This window comes from Marmota monax, unplaced genomic scaffold (assembly GCF_021218885.2).
Source record: "Marmota monax isolate L192 unplaced genomic scaffold, Marmota_monax_Labrador192_F-V1.1 WCK01_AAM20220418_F8-fsc00048, whole genome shotgun sequence".
In the NCBI taxonomy this organism is placed as follows: Eukaryota; Metazoa; Chordata; class Mammalia; order Rodentia; family Sciuridae; genus Marmota; species Marmota monax.
This window is the reverse complement of record NW_026694895.1, coordinates 6,434,048-6,448,424: the sequence shown is the minus strand read 5'-3', so window position 1 is coordinate 6,448,424 and position 14,377 is coordinate 6,434,048. Positions and strand designations below refer to the sequence as shown.

General features: G+C 40.6%; 1 protein-coding gene across 1 annotated transcript in view; it reads right to left on the bottom strand.

Moving 5' to 3' along the window:
- The window catches only part of Neb (nebulin), a 202,939-nt gene that overhangs the window by 59,571 nt on the left and 128,991 nt on the right, over positions 1 to 14,377 (bottom strand). The window contains exons 94-113 of the mRNA XM_058573519.1: positions 14,024 to 14,122; positions 13,303 to 13,404; positions 13,061 to 13,168; positions 12,120 to 12,431; positions 10,633 to 10,737; positions 10,416 to 10,520; positions 9,952 to 10,056; positions 9,075 to 9,182; positions 8,854 to 8,967; positions 8,270 to 8,467; positions 7,799 to 7,903; positions 6,976 to 7,080; positions 6,775 to 6,879; positions 6,374 to 6,481; positions 4,122 to 4,235; positions 3,599 to 3,796; positions 3,190 to 3,294; positions 2,441 to 2,545; positions 1,538 to 1,645; positions 158 to 262 (exon numbers count right to left, since the gene is read on the bottom strand). Coding sequence (XP_058429502.1) covers positions 158 to 262; positions 1,538 to 1,645; positions 2,441 to 2,545; positions 3,190 to 3,294; positions 3,599 to 3,796; positions 4,122 to 4,235; positions 6,374 to 6,481; positions 6,775 to 6,879; positions 6,976 to 7,080; positions 7,799 to 7,903; positions 8,270 to 8,467; positions 8,854 to 8,967; positions 9,075 to 9,182; positions 9,952 to 10,056; positions 10,416 to 10,520; positions 10,633 to 10,737; positions 12,120 to 12,431; positions 13,061 to 13,168; positions 13,303 to 13,404; positions 14,024 to 14,122 — 2,514 coding nt within the window. The remainder of the gene's footprint in view (positions 1 to 157; positions 263 to 1,537; positions 1,646 to 2,440; positions 2,546 to 3,189; positions 3,295 to 3,598; positions 3,797 to 4,121; positions 4,236 to 6,373; positions 6,482 to 6,774; positions 6,880 to 6,975; positions 7,081 to 7,798; positions 7,904 to 8,269; positions 8,468 to 8,853; positions 8,968 to 9,074; positions 9,183 to 9,951; positions 10,057 to 10,415; positions 10,521 to 10,632; positions 10,738 to 12,119; positions 12,432 to 13,060; positions 13,169 to 13,302; positions 13,405 to 14,023; positions 14,123 to 14,377) is intronic.

Here is a 14,377-nt window from a genome sequence, read left to right as displayed (position 1 = left end):
CCTGCCTGACTACAGACATAGTTGATTCCACAGCACCTGCCCCCAAATGCTGTCCCCTTCTTGCATCATTATATCATGTTGAACATTTAGGTTATTAACTAATAATAGTTCCCTCCCATCCAGCTTCAGATCCCAAATGAACAAGGAGGCCACTCACATAACTGCTCATGTATCGAGTGTCCTTGTTGTGTCTGAAGTGAGGGGTATCAACTGGAAGCCTATACCCAGTAGGCAGGTAGCGCAGGCCAGTTTTGTACAGATTCTGCCAGAATGAAGAATAGGTTAAATGACAGTTGGCATCAAAAACTGATCCCAGTTGAACAAATCACATATAGTTCATATTAGATTTTTAAAATCAGATACTCAATAGACTGATGCTCAATAAATTGATTTAAGGAAGAATTTAAGTAAGTTCTATTTGTTTGTTTGATACTGGGGATTGAACTCAGGGATACTCAACCACTGAGTCACATCCCCAGCCCTATTTTGTATTTTATTTAGAGACAGGGTCTCATTGAATTGCTTAGTGCCTCACCATTGCTAAGGCTGGCTCTGAACTCATGATTCTCCTACCTCAGATTCCCGAGATACTGGGATTACAGGTGTGCACCATAATGCCTAGCAAGTAAGTTCTAAGAGCATGAAATGAATCACATTGCTCTGAACCCATTGTTTTGGAAAAAGAATGCTGAGTGAAAGAAATAGCACATGGAAAGTAATTCTTTTTCTGCTTCCAAATACACACCCAGTTGACTGCAAGCAGAGCATTTAGCAAGAATTTGTGAAATGCAGAGAAGATAGGCAGCCAAAATCCCACCTTCAGGTGATATTCAAACCCTCACCAATCCCTGAGCCAGTCTTAATGATTAGGCACCTCTTTGTGTTGCCCTCCCCAACTTTCCTTCGCCCTGCTCCATAGCACAGTGCCTTGACACAGGCTAGGAAGTGGTAAGGATGCACATACTCATGCCAGGAGTCAGGGGACTTTCTAACTATGACCTTAAGTATTGTGGCTCTCAGGGAACCACAGGATTAAGAATATTGTTTAAAATTAAAAATTAAATTATTCTAATATTCAAGATGGGAAGTTGAAAATATAATTGAGACCAAAACACCTCCACAGAGTAATGCAGAATAAAGAGAATAAATATGCGAGTGGGGCCTAAGTTCTTTTTCTTCTAAATTCCAACAGTTATGTCTACATTTTTCTCTTACTGTTAGAAGTTTTTTTTTTTTTAATTTAATGCTTTGTCTTTGTTATTGCATTTTTAAGCTTTTGACATATTTTAGCAATATTTGAAAAAAAATTCAGCAATATTTTAGAAATATTGCTATTATTTATTTGATTGCTTGATAGGAGGATTCTGTCAGCAAAGAGAAAGACAGGTGATGCTCTGTTTTTGTTTTGCCAACTCATTGAATGGAACAGTATTTATATTTTGCAAGATCCAACCAAGAAGACGCCCACATTGCGGTCGCTTCCACGAGAGCCAGTGATCTGAATTCCTGGTGGTATGTTCAAGTTCTCACCACTCACCTCACTCTGGAGCTTGTACGCATGAAGTGCTCGGTCCAGATCCACAGTTTTTGTGGTTGGGGCCACTTTGCCTCTGACACTGTGCACGTAGTCATAGTGATAGACGGCCTGGGTGTAGACAGAAGCAGAGTGAGTTGATTCAGACCAAGGCAATCTTATTAGAAAGAAGCAAAGTAAATGGAAACCAAAGTCTCTCTTAAAAAAAAAAAATCAGTAGCCTGCTTCCCTTTCCCTAGAGAACTCTGACATGTTCTTGTTTCTTGTAGTAGGATCAGGGCCAGGTTGTGGACACTGGACTGAGAAGTGGAGACACCCCAGATATGAGAGGAGGAAACCTGGGCGTTTCATCACAAGAAGTTCCAAAATAATAGATCTCAACCTCTTAACTCACTGGGGATCGAATATTTATCTACAAGCCTGAGGATTTAATTATTAAGAAGCACTTTGTATTTGCTCTGTACATTTTCCCATTTTATGCATAAGGATGCTGAGGCTCAGGGGACTAAATGCTTTTCACCAGGTCAGACTGTGTGTGGTAGAGGCAGGACTCCACCCACACTTCCAGTTTAAAGCCTGCTGGCTTTTTACTCTGCCCCAGTTGGCCCTAATTATTAGAAGGCCTAGACACTGAGAAAGAAACAGTTGCTCATGACACATAGATACAAGAAGTGGCTTTGGAAGCTCTAAAACACAAAGTATTTCACAAACCAGCTCACTTACAACTCCACCCCAGCGAAGTACTTGACACTTCATGTGTTAGCAAACAAAGTCAGCATCTGAAGTACTGTCCAGGGACCAACTCTGGTTTCCCAGGTAGGAAAGGCTGGTGCTGCCCAGTCTTTGACCAAGTGGTGGCCTCTGTCTTTGTTACTGTCCACTGTAAGTTCCCCAGAAAGTGCTTACATCACTTAGCTGTTTCCCACTTTTGACAGCCTGGACGTAGACTGGTGTATCAGTGACCAACTTGTAGTCATTCCTCGTTTTCAGCACATGAGCTTTGTACTTGATCTGCCAAGAGGAAAGAAACAGCCTGCATTAGACCATTTATTACACTAGAAACTGCTGGCTTTCACAGAGAGTTCTGTGGCTTTTAACTCATGAGATTCACATTCATCAACACTCATTCGACAGACAACAATGGATTTGAATGTTATAACCATCCGTGTAACTAATGCTTATAGTCCTCTGAGGCTTCTAGAGTCTTTAGAAGACTCGACGGCTGCTTTTCTAGGAAAGTTTAAGTTTTCTTACTGAACTCCTCATTGCAATATAAATCTGCCTGATAAATCTGCTCTTTTTAAGAAGATCCTGCCTATAGTCCATAAACTCCTAGCTGACGATATTTGCCTATAATTACAATTATATTCTTATTACTGTATTCAAAAAAGTCCAAAAGTCGGAGAGAAGAGCCGGATATCCTTTCTCTACCAAAGGACAATGACACAGCTGGACCACGCTGTTTGACAGGAATGCCAGACACACTGCTGAGAAACGGCTGTTCTGTTCTAGCACCTTTCTCCAGCTCAGCCACCCTCAACATGATTTAATCCACAGTTGGTCTATGACAATGTCCCTACTTTACATACTATCTCCTCAACATCAGACCATATACAGATGGAAATATACCAAAAAAATGAAACAAGGAAACGTACATCATTGCGTAGATCATAAGCGTGTTTTGCATGGAGAATCTCTGGAGTGTCCCAGACGTAGCAACCAATTCCTTTCAGCCAGGTGAGATCATCCTTGTACACAATCTGGAGGGTTTCAGCCAATGCAGGGGATCAGGGAAAAAAAAAATTGACCATACTATCAACACTAAGAAACAGGCAAACCTGGACCCAGATGACTTTGGGGAATAAAACCCAAAAGATATTAGTTTTGCAGTGAGGCTAAGGATCCACAGAAACATCCACACAGAGAGCCCTGCCTCCAGGTACTGCTCCCCAACCCAGCCAGACCCATGGATACATACGAAGCAAACACTTAGGTGAGCCTACATTTTTCATCGGTGTGGGTGAATTGGGTGAAACAGGGGCCCCAACTAGGCAGTAGGCTTACATCACTGATCTGATCTGTGACTTTCCTGACGTGACTGTTGACTTGCAAGTCGGGGTGGCAAATCCATTCATGGAGGTGCAGGCGGTAATCGATCTCACTGACTTTCTTCTGAGAATCCTTGGCAGTAACCATCTCCACCATGTCAGGTATGGTGTGGATTTTCATCTTGTTCTTTTCATAAACTGATCTGTACAGGCGCTGTGAAGTTAAAGTTACATGCTCATTATACAGGACAATTGTGACAAGCCATCATGGAATACATGCCTTGCTTCTGTACAAGAGAAGTCAGGGCAGTCAGCTCACAGCAAACCGTAGGGACAGGGTGGGTGTAGTAATTTTTGGACACTTTCCACAAATTAATACTACAAAGAAATTTTTTTTTAAGCAACAAAGGCTGAGATAATGTTTAGCTTCTGTATATATTCATAGTCAGTGCCCCTTGCATGGTTCCGTGGAAAATGTTCTGATAGATAATACATAGTTATTTTTCTTGGCTTGAAGTAAGACCTTAGGAGTTACTTACATCAATGTTAAACTTGCCAACCCGGAGGCACCGAGCTGTGTTGGGATCATCTTCAACACTTTTTGGTAAAGTATAAAGAGCTTTGAATTTTTCATACTCTTCTCGGTACTTGATCTATAGAAAAAAAACCAGAAGGGGTGAAATTGTTAAAGAGAGTAATGGATTAATTTTGTTAAAAAAAAATGAGAACTTATTGGGAAGGACCTGGTTCCAAGATCTGGCTGACTTGGGGACACCATCTCCCTGAACTTATTTCCTTATCTTTATAGAGAGATATAGGAAACAACGCATACCACAGGGTCATTGTGAAGCTTTATCAGGCCATATCTGGAAGTACTCCTAAATTGCAGAACACTATAAAATTTTGGTTATCATGTTTGCTCTCATTTCTTGTGGTGCTGGGGATTGAACCCAGGGCCTCATGAGTGCTAGGCAAACACTCTTCCACCGAGCTATATTCCCAGCCCCTCATTGTTTTCAAAATATCTATATCAATGGAGGTTTTGCTGCCACTATAACCAACTCATTTTTAAGATTACATGATTTTTAGTATATTACTATATTTTTATTGTTTTGTAGTGCTGAGGATCAAATGCATGGCCTTAACCCCATGCTAGGCAAGTGTTCTACCACTGAGCTGTACCCCCAGCCCCAAATTATGTGATTTTTAAATAATCTCTTTTGTGATAATGGCTTTTTTTCTTACTATTGTAAATAAAAGATTTAAACTCTGCTCAGGAATTCCTGTCTATCTATCTATTTTGTAGTGCTAGGGACCACAGGGCCTTGAGCATGTTAGGCAAGCACTCACTCTACCACTAAGCTACATCCCTCTCTTTGTTTTTAATAACTGAAAAACCCAATGCTAGGGGACACAACCAAATTTCAGTTTCTATAAGGTTTTCAAAAGCACAGTGCTTGGGCTGGGGATGTGGCTCAAGCAGTAGCGTGCTCATCTGGCATGCAAGGGGCGCTGAGTTCGATCCTCAGCACCACATAAAAATAAAATAAAGATGTTGTGTCCACCGAAAACTAAAAATAAATAAATAAATATTAAAAAATTCTCTCTCTCTCTTTGTTTTTTTTTAAATAAAAAACCACAGTGCAAACAGCTTAGAGAAAACTTTCAGCTCTTATGCTGTGTTACCTATGAATTAATGTTCCATGATCATGTGAATTAGGTATTAGAGCAGAGATAAAGATCCAAACTCCTAAAACATGATAATAAAATAAAAACTCTCTTAGAACCCAGAGACCCAATTCTCAGTGGAAAAAGGGAGTTGAGAATTTGTTTCAGAATTCCAACTAAGCCCTTCATTTACTGGAGACCAACCAAAATGTCCATCAGAATTTTCCAGAACATTCCAGTTCCTTCTAAAGTATTCCTCAGCTATAAAGAGGATAGATAGTATTCAAAAGAACTCTTTTTTTTTCTTAAAACTTCTTTCTAATAAACTGAGGTTGGAATCCATTTTTAATTTCCCTGTGCCCACCATGTTCCAAAAACAATTGGCCAAGAATCCTACCTCTGTAACTGTTTTCATGACTAAAAGATAAAGCCCCCACTGGCCTTTGTAAATCCTATCTATAAAACTCCTCTATCCAAGTGAAAAGTCTGCCCCTCTGGCCTGGTCTGTTCTGTTTATTTGGTGATGGTGTGATACCCAGTTATCATAATCATATTTTTGCCCCCAAATGTACATTATTCAATTGACAAGAGCTTATTTTTTTGGGGGGGGGGATGGTTACCAGGAATTGAACTCAAGGGCACTCAACCACTGAACCATATCCCCAGCCCTATTTTATATATTTGCTGTGGAAGTGCCTGGATACAGGGTCTCACTGAGTTGCATAGTTTTTGCTGAGGCTGGCTTTGAACTCTCCATCCTCCTGTTTCAGCCTCCCAAGCCCCTGGGATTATAGGGATGCGCCACCAAGCTCCGCTAAGAGCCTATTTTATATGGCCTATTATATCTTCTTCTCTCCTCACTTCTGGCTAAAACAGAGACTTTCCATCCATGTCCTCTGCAGACAAGCAGCCTAAAAGGTCACTTCTGCATTCTTGCTGGTGTTTGTGATCCTCCCTGGACCACAAGGCCCTGAGAGGAGGTGGTGAGTGCAGACTCTGGAATATTTGCTGTGGAGGTGCCTGGAATACTTCTGGGCAACCTCTGAACCGGTTTGAAGGATTCTCTATGTGGGGAGCAGGAGCGGGCGGGTGTGTGTGGCTGTCATGTTTGTATTCAACTTACACGGCTGGCCAGGTGCTTCTGGTTCTTGGCGTGTGTCAGGGACAAGGTGCTGGTTGGCAGGATGTAGCTGGTGGCTTTCACTTTATCCCAGGCTTCCTTGTACAGGTTCTGGAGGGGTTACAAATCTTGTGACTATGGGACAGTGCATTCTGGTCAGCTCCTCAAGAGCAGATTTTCCTCATTTCTGGCCTTCTCAGAAATTCCTTGCCAACCCCGAGGACTTCTCTCCAAATTGAGGTTTATTTAATTATACAGATAAGAATTTTATGAGACAAAGTGGGAATTTGAAGGTCCAGAAAAAAACCCTTTGGGGGGATAGGATACTTATCCCCACTTATTATCTTATTATTTTTGAAAGGGAAAGGATGGCTCATATATAAGAGGAAAGAATCCCAACTCACACTGCTGTAAAGACTCTTCAGGTTCTTGGTTCTGTCATAATCCACTGTTTCTAGAACTGTGGTGTATTTGTCCTTAATTTGATGATAATTTTCTTTATATTTCACCTGCAAAGAAAGAATTGCTTATTCACTTCTATTGTTGGGAAAATGTGTAAAGACAAGAAATACCTTGTCCCTGGAAAAAGAAGAAGAAAGACGTACCTCGCTGGCATTGATGCCACTTTGGAGAGCAGTCACGTAAAGTGGAGTATCTGTGACCAGGTTATAGTTTTGTAGATTTTGTTTACCTGCTGCTGTGTATTGGAGCTGTAAAGAAAAACAGAAGTCACCCATAATGATAAGACACCCAACTGTCATCGCCTTTAGTTGTCTGTGCCAACTTAGATGTGACTTGACTTAGTTTTGGGTTTCTGCTTTAATCCTAAAAAACAGGCTTTTGCACTATAGTTCTTCAACCCTTGTATGGCAACCCAAAAGAAAAAAAAATCTCCTTTTACCAAGAGTGAGGTCTAGATCTTTACCAAGGACTCTTCTTCACTTTGTGGCCTTCTGTATGCCCATTCTCCACCCTGATAGCAGCCACACAATGTCAACCATCTATTGCACCTGCCCTATCAGAGCTCAACCATATGCTAGAAAATGTTCCAGAATTTATTTTTTCCTTTAACATATACCCTGTGGTCAAAGTATGCTTTTGCTTCCCACTGTCCAAAAGTTAACCTGGTCAAGGTACAGATGCTTCAGAATAGCTCAAGACGTCGAACGTCTCAGATAACTTTCTGTTGTAAATTTGCATAGATTTTAACCCTAGGAGAAACCTACACCAAAAAGATCCAGCACCAAGCACAACACCAGAGACATTTAGTTAGGAGCAGGGGAAGGGAGGCTTGATTCCCTTAGATCATACACTATTCCAGAAGCTTCTCCAACAGAGCATAGACATAGCCTGGTCAGTAGCCCACTGATACCACCATGGATTCCAATGGCCTGTGGACAGCCAGTGCTTCTAGGAAGATTAGCTTACCTGACTTTGGAGGTCGTATGATTTCTTGGCATGGAGGATCTGAGGTGTATCCCAAACATAGCAACCAATGCCTTTTAGCCAATTCAAGTCATCTTTATATACATTCTGCAAGAAAGAACAATGAAATGTGACAGGTGTTCTGAATTTACAATTGAGCATACTGATAATTTCCTATTGGCCCTTGGCTATGCTTACATGGAGACTGGGTAGGCCTCTTGCCAGCTGGAAGGTTTTTAATGTCCTGGTCTACAAAACCCAGGGGCAGCAGCACCTAAGCCTTAGTCTAGTCTTGAACAGATTAACTATTTAACCTAGGTGTCCTAAGGCTCAAAGGGATTCTCACACTAAGAGGTGGTATTATTCATGCCACTCAGTTTAAAGTTGCTGGGTCGATAAGCACAGGGGTAATTGTGCTAACAAAGGATGAGGTGAAGCCTTTAACTAAGTAAAGATACAGAGAGGACATCATACATCACTTAAGATCTCCTGGGCGTTTCGGGCACGAATAACATTGGGTTCTTCCGGAAGAGACGTCCACTGGTGGAAGTAGTGTCGATACTCCAGGTCACTCAGGATGTACTGACACCTTTTAGCCAGCACATGATTCATCATGTCATTGGGAATATGAACATTGGCTTTTGTGTCCTCATAATCTCTTCTGTAATTCAACTAAAGAATAATATTTTTAAAGACAAAAATTAGAAAATAAAATGAAAACTTAAATGATTCAGATCAAATCTCTGTAGAGTCTTATTTCCAATATGGATCAGTACCTCTAGAATCAATTAATGTTTAAAAGGTGATCTTTTATTATTTTCTTCTCCTTTTTAAGTTTTCTATCCTACTACAGTGCAAGGTCAATAGAGACCCTGTTGCTTTTTCTTTTTCCCCATGCAGAGCCCTCCACGTGTGTTTTGTAGTGGAGGAGGGAAGGGAAGGGAGGAAGATCATAGTCCTCAGGAAGAGATGGGAAGTCCCAAGATAGATCCCACTACTCCACCCCCAGTTCATCCTGAGCCACAGGGCGGCTATAAACAGGCAGACACAGGGCTTACCGCACTCCTCATTTGCTGGAAATCCAGACAGTGAACCACGCCAGGGAACTCACTGATGTGTTTTCCAGCCAGGTAGTGACCTTTCTGCTTCTCATACGTCTCTTTGTATTTCAGCTGTGAAGCAGGTTCAATGTTGAGAATCAGCAGAGTTTTCTAACCAGTCCCTTTTGTCCCCTCAACAAAGATCCCCAAACCTAATTAAAGGCAAAGGTCATACTGACCTCACTGTTCACCAGGTCAGCATGCTTGGCTCCAACAATGGGAATATAGCGCTCATCCAGGGTATAACCATACGCCTTGGTTCCCTCCCATGCCCCCTTATATAGAATCTAGAACAAAGAAATATGTGTCAATAAAATCTTGCATTTAACTACTTTCAGATTCCACTAAAACAATTGGTAAACTTAAGGTAAAACATTAATGTTCAAAGCAAGGCTTAAATTTTTATTTTTAGTCATTAGTGTGCCTACCTAGAACACAGCAATCGTTTGATTTATTGAAGATTAGATCTATAGCTTCTGAAGCACTTTATAACAGAGTTGATTATATTTAAAGTTCCATATAAAGTGATGAGAAATTGCCAAAGAACAAATCACCAAAGACTGCTTCCTACCGGGGCGCATGTACGTACACACACACACACACACAGGTGCACACACCTCCTCCTTTAAATTAGTTGAACTGAATTTTGGAGTGCAAGTCCTCTGTTTGTTAACTGGAAATACTTCTGCATGACTGCTGTAGAAAGACAAGCCTTTCCTGCTTTTTCTCTTGGTAGTTGCTCTGTCCTATGTGCTCCTGGAGCCCTTATAGCACTTGTCACATTATTATCAATCTAGTTATGTCTGTTCCTCTCCCTTGTGTGAGCTCATGAAGGGCTCATCTCATTGAGCTCATCACAGAAGCTCAGAAACTACCAGCCAAATACATGCTCTTCGCTTTGAATATTATGCTACTCCTAACAGAAAAGATGAAATGCAATGAAAACAGTAGGTCACCCTACCATTTCAGCTCTTCAAAAAATCAGCTAAGAATATAAATACTGACAAGAACCTATAAATTAGGAACTGAGTAGTTATAACATAAAGTAGGACTTACGGTACTGTAGAGCTTTCCCATGTCTTTGGAGTGGGAGATATACGGTGTATCTGGAGAAAATATATACTTGCCCTTGGCTTTATTAAATGTTTCTTTATATTTTATCTAAGAAGAGAAAATAAAACCTTTTGATTACTATACATGTATATTTAAATTTTTATAGGATCTATCTAGCAACATAATAATCAATCTACATTTAGACATTAAACCTAACTGGTTGAATTTTAGTCCATTTTAACTAATGTAAGAGTATTTTGGATGAGAATATATAGAGATATCTAAAAGTGGTCGGTACAGTATACTACCCATTTGTGAAGTTTCAGACATCTCCCTAAAGATTATCTTATAATTTACCCCTCTTCCAATTTTTTACAAGCAACTATCTAGAGTTAAACCAAATCCACTCAACGATAGACAATCACCTCCTCTGACTATGAATTTCAGTACATTCAGAGCAAACTTACATCACTTTGATTGACTGAATTAATCTTGGCCAAAACAATCTCTGGAGGATCCACCACACTTGTGAAGTTGGGATAGTTGTTAAGAGCATCTTTCTTATATTTTATCTGCAAAGCAATAGATATAATGAAAACAGATCTATGGCCACAGGGCACCTACCCCTACAAGACTGGTAAGGAGCACAGGTATCAGGTTCAAAATGGAATGAGCTTTGCATACCTGATTCACCATTTCTTGGTTCCTTGTCACTCTCACATGTTCCACAGAATCCAAGGGGATCCAGCCAATGCCGCGGAGCCACTCTAGGTCAGCTTTGTAGATATTCTGAGAGTAGGAAGAGAGATGATGGAAGGACACATGACTCACACAAGAGTACAGACAGAAGATTCTAAACAGGTTTTGCTTTCTTTCTTTCTTTCTTTCTTTCTTTCTTTCTTTCTTTCTTTCTTTCTTTCTTTCTTTCTTTCTTTCTTTTTGTTTTAGAAAGATTTCTCTCTCATGGCTTTTATCTCCTTCATTAATATTGGTTCCAATGGAGCAACATTTCTTAAGTCTGTGACTGTGCATGAAGCACTATGCACGGTGCTTTAAGATATAAGGTTAAGTGCTTGAAAGCAAGCCCACATGAGTGCTCTTCTAGGTGCAGGGGGCAATATTTTCAGCGGTGGCCATGAAAAAAAAGTTTTACCAGGAAGGAGGCACTCTCAGATTGACTTGGTACATTTAGTTATGCAAAGGTATATAGGGTATTGAGACTAAATGAAGGAAACTACACAAGTAAATGCTAATGTTTTTGTAGGGAAGGAGTAGGCATCTCTCCCAGTCTCATCAAGCTTATCTCTGTCTCTTCAACCACCACCACCTCTCCCCACTCCCAGCTCCTGGATCCTCCTAGACCACCTCATGCCAGATGAGGAGGTGCTGCTACTCTGATTAAAGTTTCACCATAGTCATTCTGGGGCAGTAACCAGTGAGGAGGGATGTTCAAGTTCAGCATCTATGCTTCAGGCAGGTTTGACTTCCTGTCTATGTTCTGGTAATGATAAGACTCAGGTAGGATTAGTGACTCTGTGTACCAGAGCAAGTAAACTTTATGTATCAGCTTCTGCTCCTCAGTCACCTATGCCTGGGGGCAGGGAGCCATCTTAATTCAGGCTTTGGTGCAAGGTGGACTGCCAGATTCTCTGCTCCAAGCTTTCCCAAAGCTCTCTGTGAGGAATGCTGGGTGCAGCTTAAACAATAATTCATCTCTTTTACTTTGACTCCTTACAAGGAACTCTTCATAAAGGCCTCAAGGAACTTGGCAAAGCAGGAATGAGGCATCCCTAGGTCCTTGTCTGTATGATCACCTACTATTGTCAAAACCTCAACTCAATCTCCTTTCTCACCCAGGCCAATTACTATTTTAAATTAATGATAATTCTCCATGAGAATATAAATAAGGAGTTGAGTGATAGCAGACAGGGTAGAAGAGCAGATTTTTAAAATAATAGAAAGCTATTCAGAAATGTAGTCAATAGGCAAAGCTATCAATCAGCTACTGCTCCTGATCTTTCTCTACTTCATATCTAGCCTCAATTCCTTTCTGGGAACAAATGAAATATTTATGATTTAAAGCTTCAAAGACAGGTGGTTGTGAAATGCTGCTTATCATTCTCAGAGTGTACTATACATTTCTAGATAAAGAAGAAACAAAAATCACTTACATCACTCTGTAGGTCATAGGCCTTCCTTGCCTGAATAACATCATTTTGGTCAGGATGACATATCCATTGGTGCAGGTAATTACGGTAATCAATATCACTGACAAGGTTCTGCCCCTGCTTGGCGGCCAAGACTGACACCATGTCAGCAGGTATATTGATTTTGGCTTTTGTTTTGTGATAGTCCTCTTTGTAGAGTCTGTCATTCTGAATCTGGCCTGCATGCTCAAACCAAACCAGTTTAGGATCATCTCTCATGGTTGGAACACCAACATAGTGACCTCTTTGCTTTATGTGTTCAGCTTTGTATTTCAGCTGTTGGGAAGAAGAATAGAGATCCTGTCAGTGCTGATAAATACACAAGGCAGAGGGAGCCTGACGATCTTCTAAGGAACATTTGCAAATTCAGCCTCCCATTTGACACTCCTTCCCCAAGAACAGATAACCAAAAGCACTGAAATAAATAAATATGAAGAAATTGCTATTTTTTAAAATATTTTTTTTTAGTTGTAGATGGACACAATATCTTTATTTATTTATTTTTATGTGGAGTTGAGGATCAAATCCAGGGCCTCATACATGCAAGGTAGGAGCTCTACCACTGAGCTATGGCCCCAGCCCAAAATTGCTATTTTAAAATAGAAAAAAAAAATTCCTATATGCATTCTTTAATTCTGAAAATATATATCTGGAATCCTAGAGATTTTAGAGAGGGAAGAGATTATAGGGAAAATTAAAACTTAAACAATAGTTGTTGAAAAAGCAAAACAACAAAAAAAAAAGACGGGGGGTGGGAAGAAGCAGACCAAACCCCATGGGAAAACATCCAAAGAGGGGCACAAACTGCAGCTCTCAGCAAGCCCACCCAGGTCTGTCAAGCTGAAATGAACATCCCTTAAGGGTGATGCCCAGCACAGTATACTTAGAACAGGATAATTCATTACCTCACTCTGAACGTCACTGGAGTGTTGGGCGTGAACAAATGGCACCGCATCTGGAGGCAAAATGTAACCTGTGGCTTTCTGTTTCTCCCAGCCTTCCTTGTAGAGGTACTAAAAGACAGAGCCACAATAGCAGTTAAGTGAGGTGTCAGAAGGGAGAGGTGAGCCATGTGCATAAACCCCCAATGGTTTCTTTAGGGTTCTGCATCCCCACTGAAGTATCAGGCATCAGAGTAAATCCATACCTGGTCAAGGATCCGAGCAGCCTCCTGAGCAGTGTGCAGCAGTGGGGTTTCTGTGAGGGTGTACTTTGATTTGATGGCATTCCAGTCTTTCCGGTATTTAATCTAAAAATGAAAGGCAAAGGGGCAAGTTACTTGATATTAAGAAAACATTCTTCTGGTGCATGCCTGTAATCCCAGTGGCTCAAGAGGCTGAGATAGGAAGATCTCAAGTTCAAAGCCAGCCTCAGCAACAATGAGGTGCTAAGCAATTCAGTGAGACCCTGTCTCTAAAACACAAAATAGGGCTGGGGATGTGGCTCAGTGGTCAAGTGCCCCAGAGTTTAATCCTCAGTTACCCTCCCCGTCCCGCCCCCCAAAAAAACTATAATGTCCAAGTAATTGCTAGCAACGATCATTGTGTTACTTAAAATATATTTCTCAGGCAGTTCTTGCACACTGAATGCAAGGAGGCAGAAAAGCTCTGGAAATGATATCTGCAAGGCTGTGTGATTTTATGGGGGATGAGAACAGGAAAGACAGTAGAATGAATAGGACATAACTTTCCTATGTTCACATGTGAATACACCACCAGTGAAATTCCACATCATGTACAACCACAAGAATGGGATCCTAATAGGAATAAGTTATACTCCATGTATGTATGATATGTCAAAATACACTCTACTGTTGTGTATAACTAAAAATAACAAAAACAACAACAAAAGAACAGCCATATACTTACATCATCGAGGATCTCACCACTTTGTTTCGCTGTCACATAATCAACTCTGTCATCCACAGGAGTAAAGTTGAGAGTTTCTATTTTTGTGCGATATTTTTTCTATGGGAGAAAAAAAATATTAGTCATAGTCCCTGATCTTGGTGAACTGAGATTATCTAAATTTAAGGGCCCTCCTCTATTGAGGCACAGAGTACCATATATGAATAGCATCTTCATGGCAATTTAGTTTTCTTTTTGCCATTTTATTTTTAAATAAATGAGTTGGCTTCTTATTCTTCCTACAGATTATAAAGTAACAAGTTTGCTTATCTCCAAAAGTCACATAATTATGTGTATCATAACAATCTATTTTTT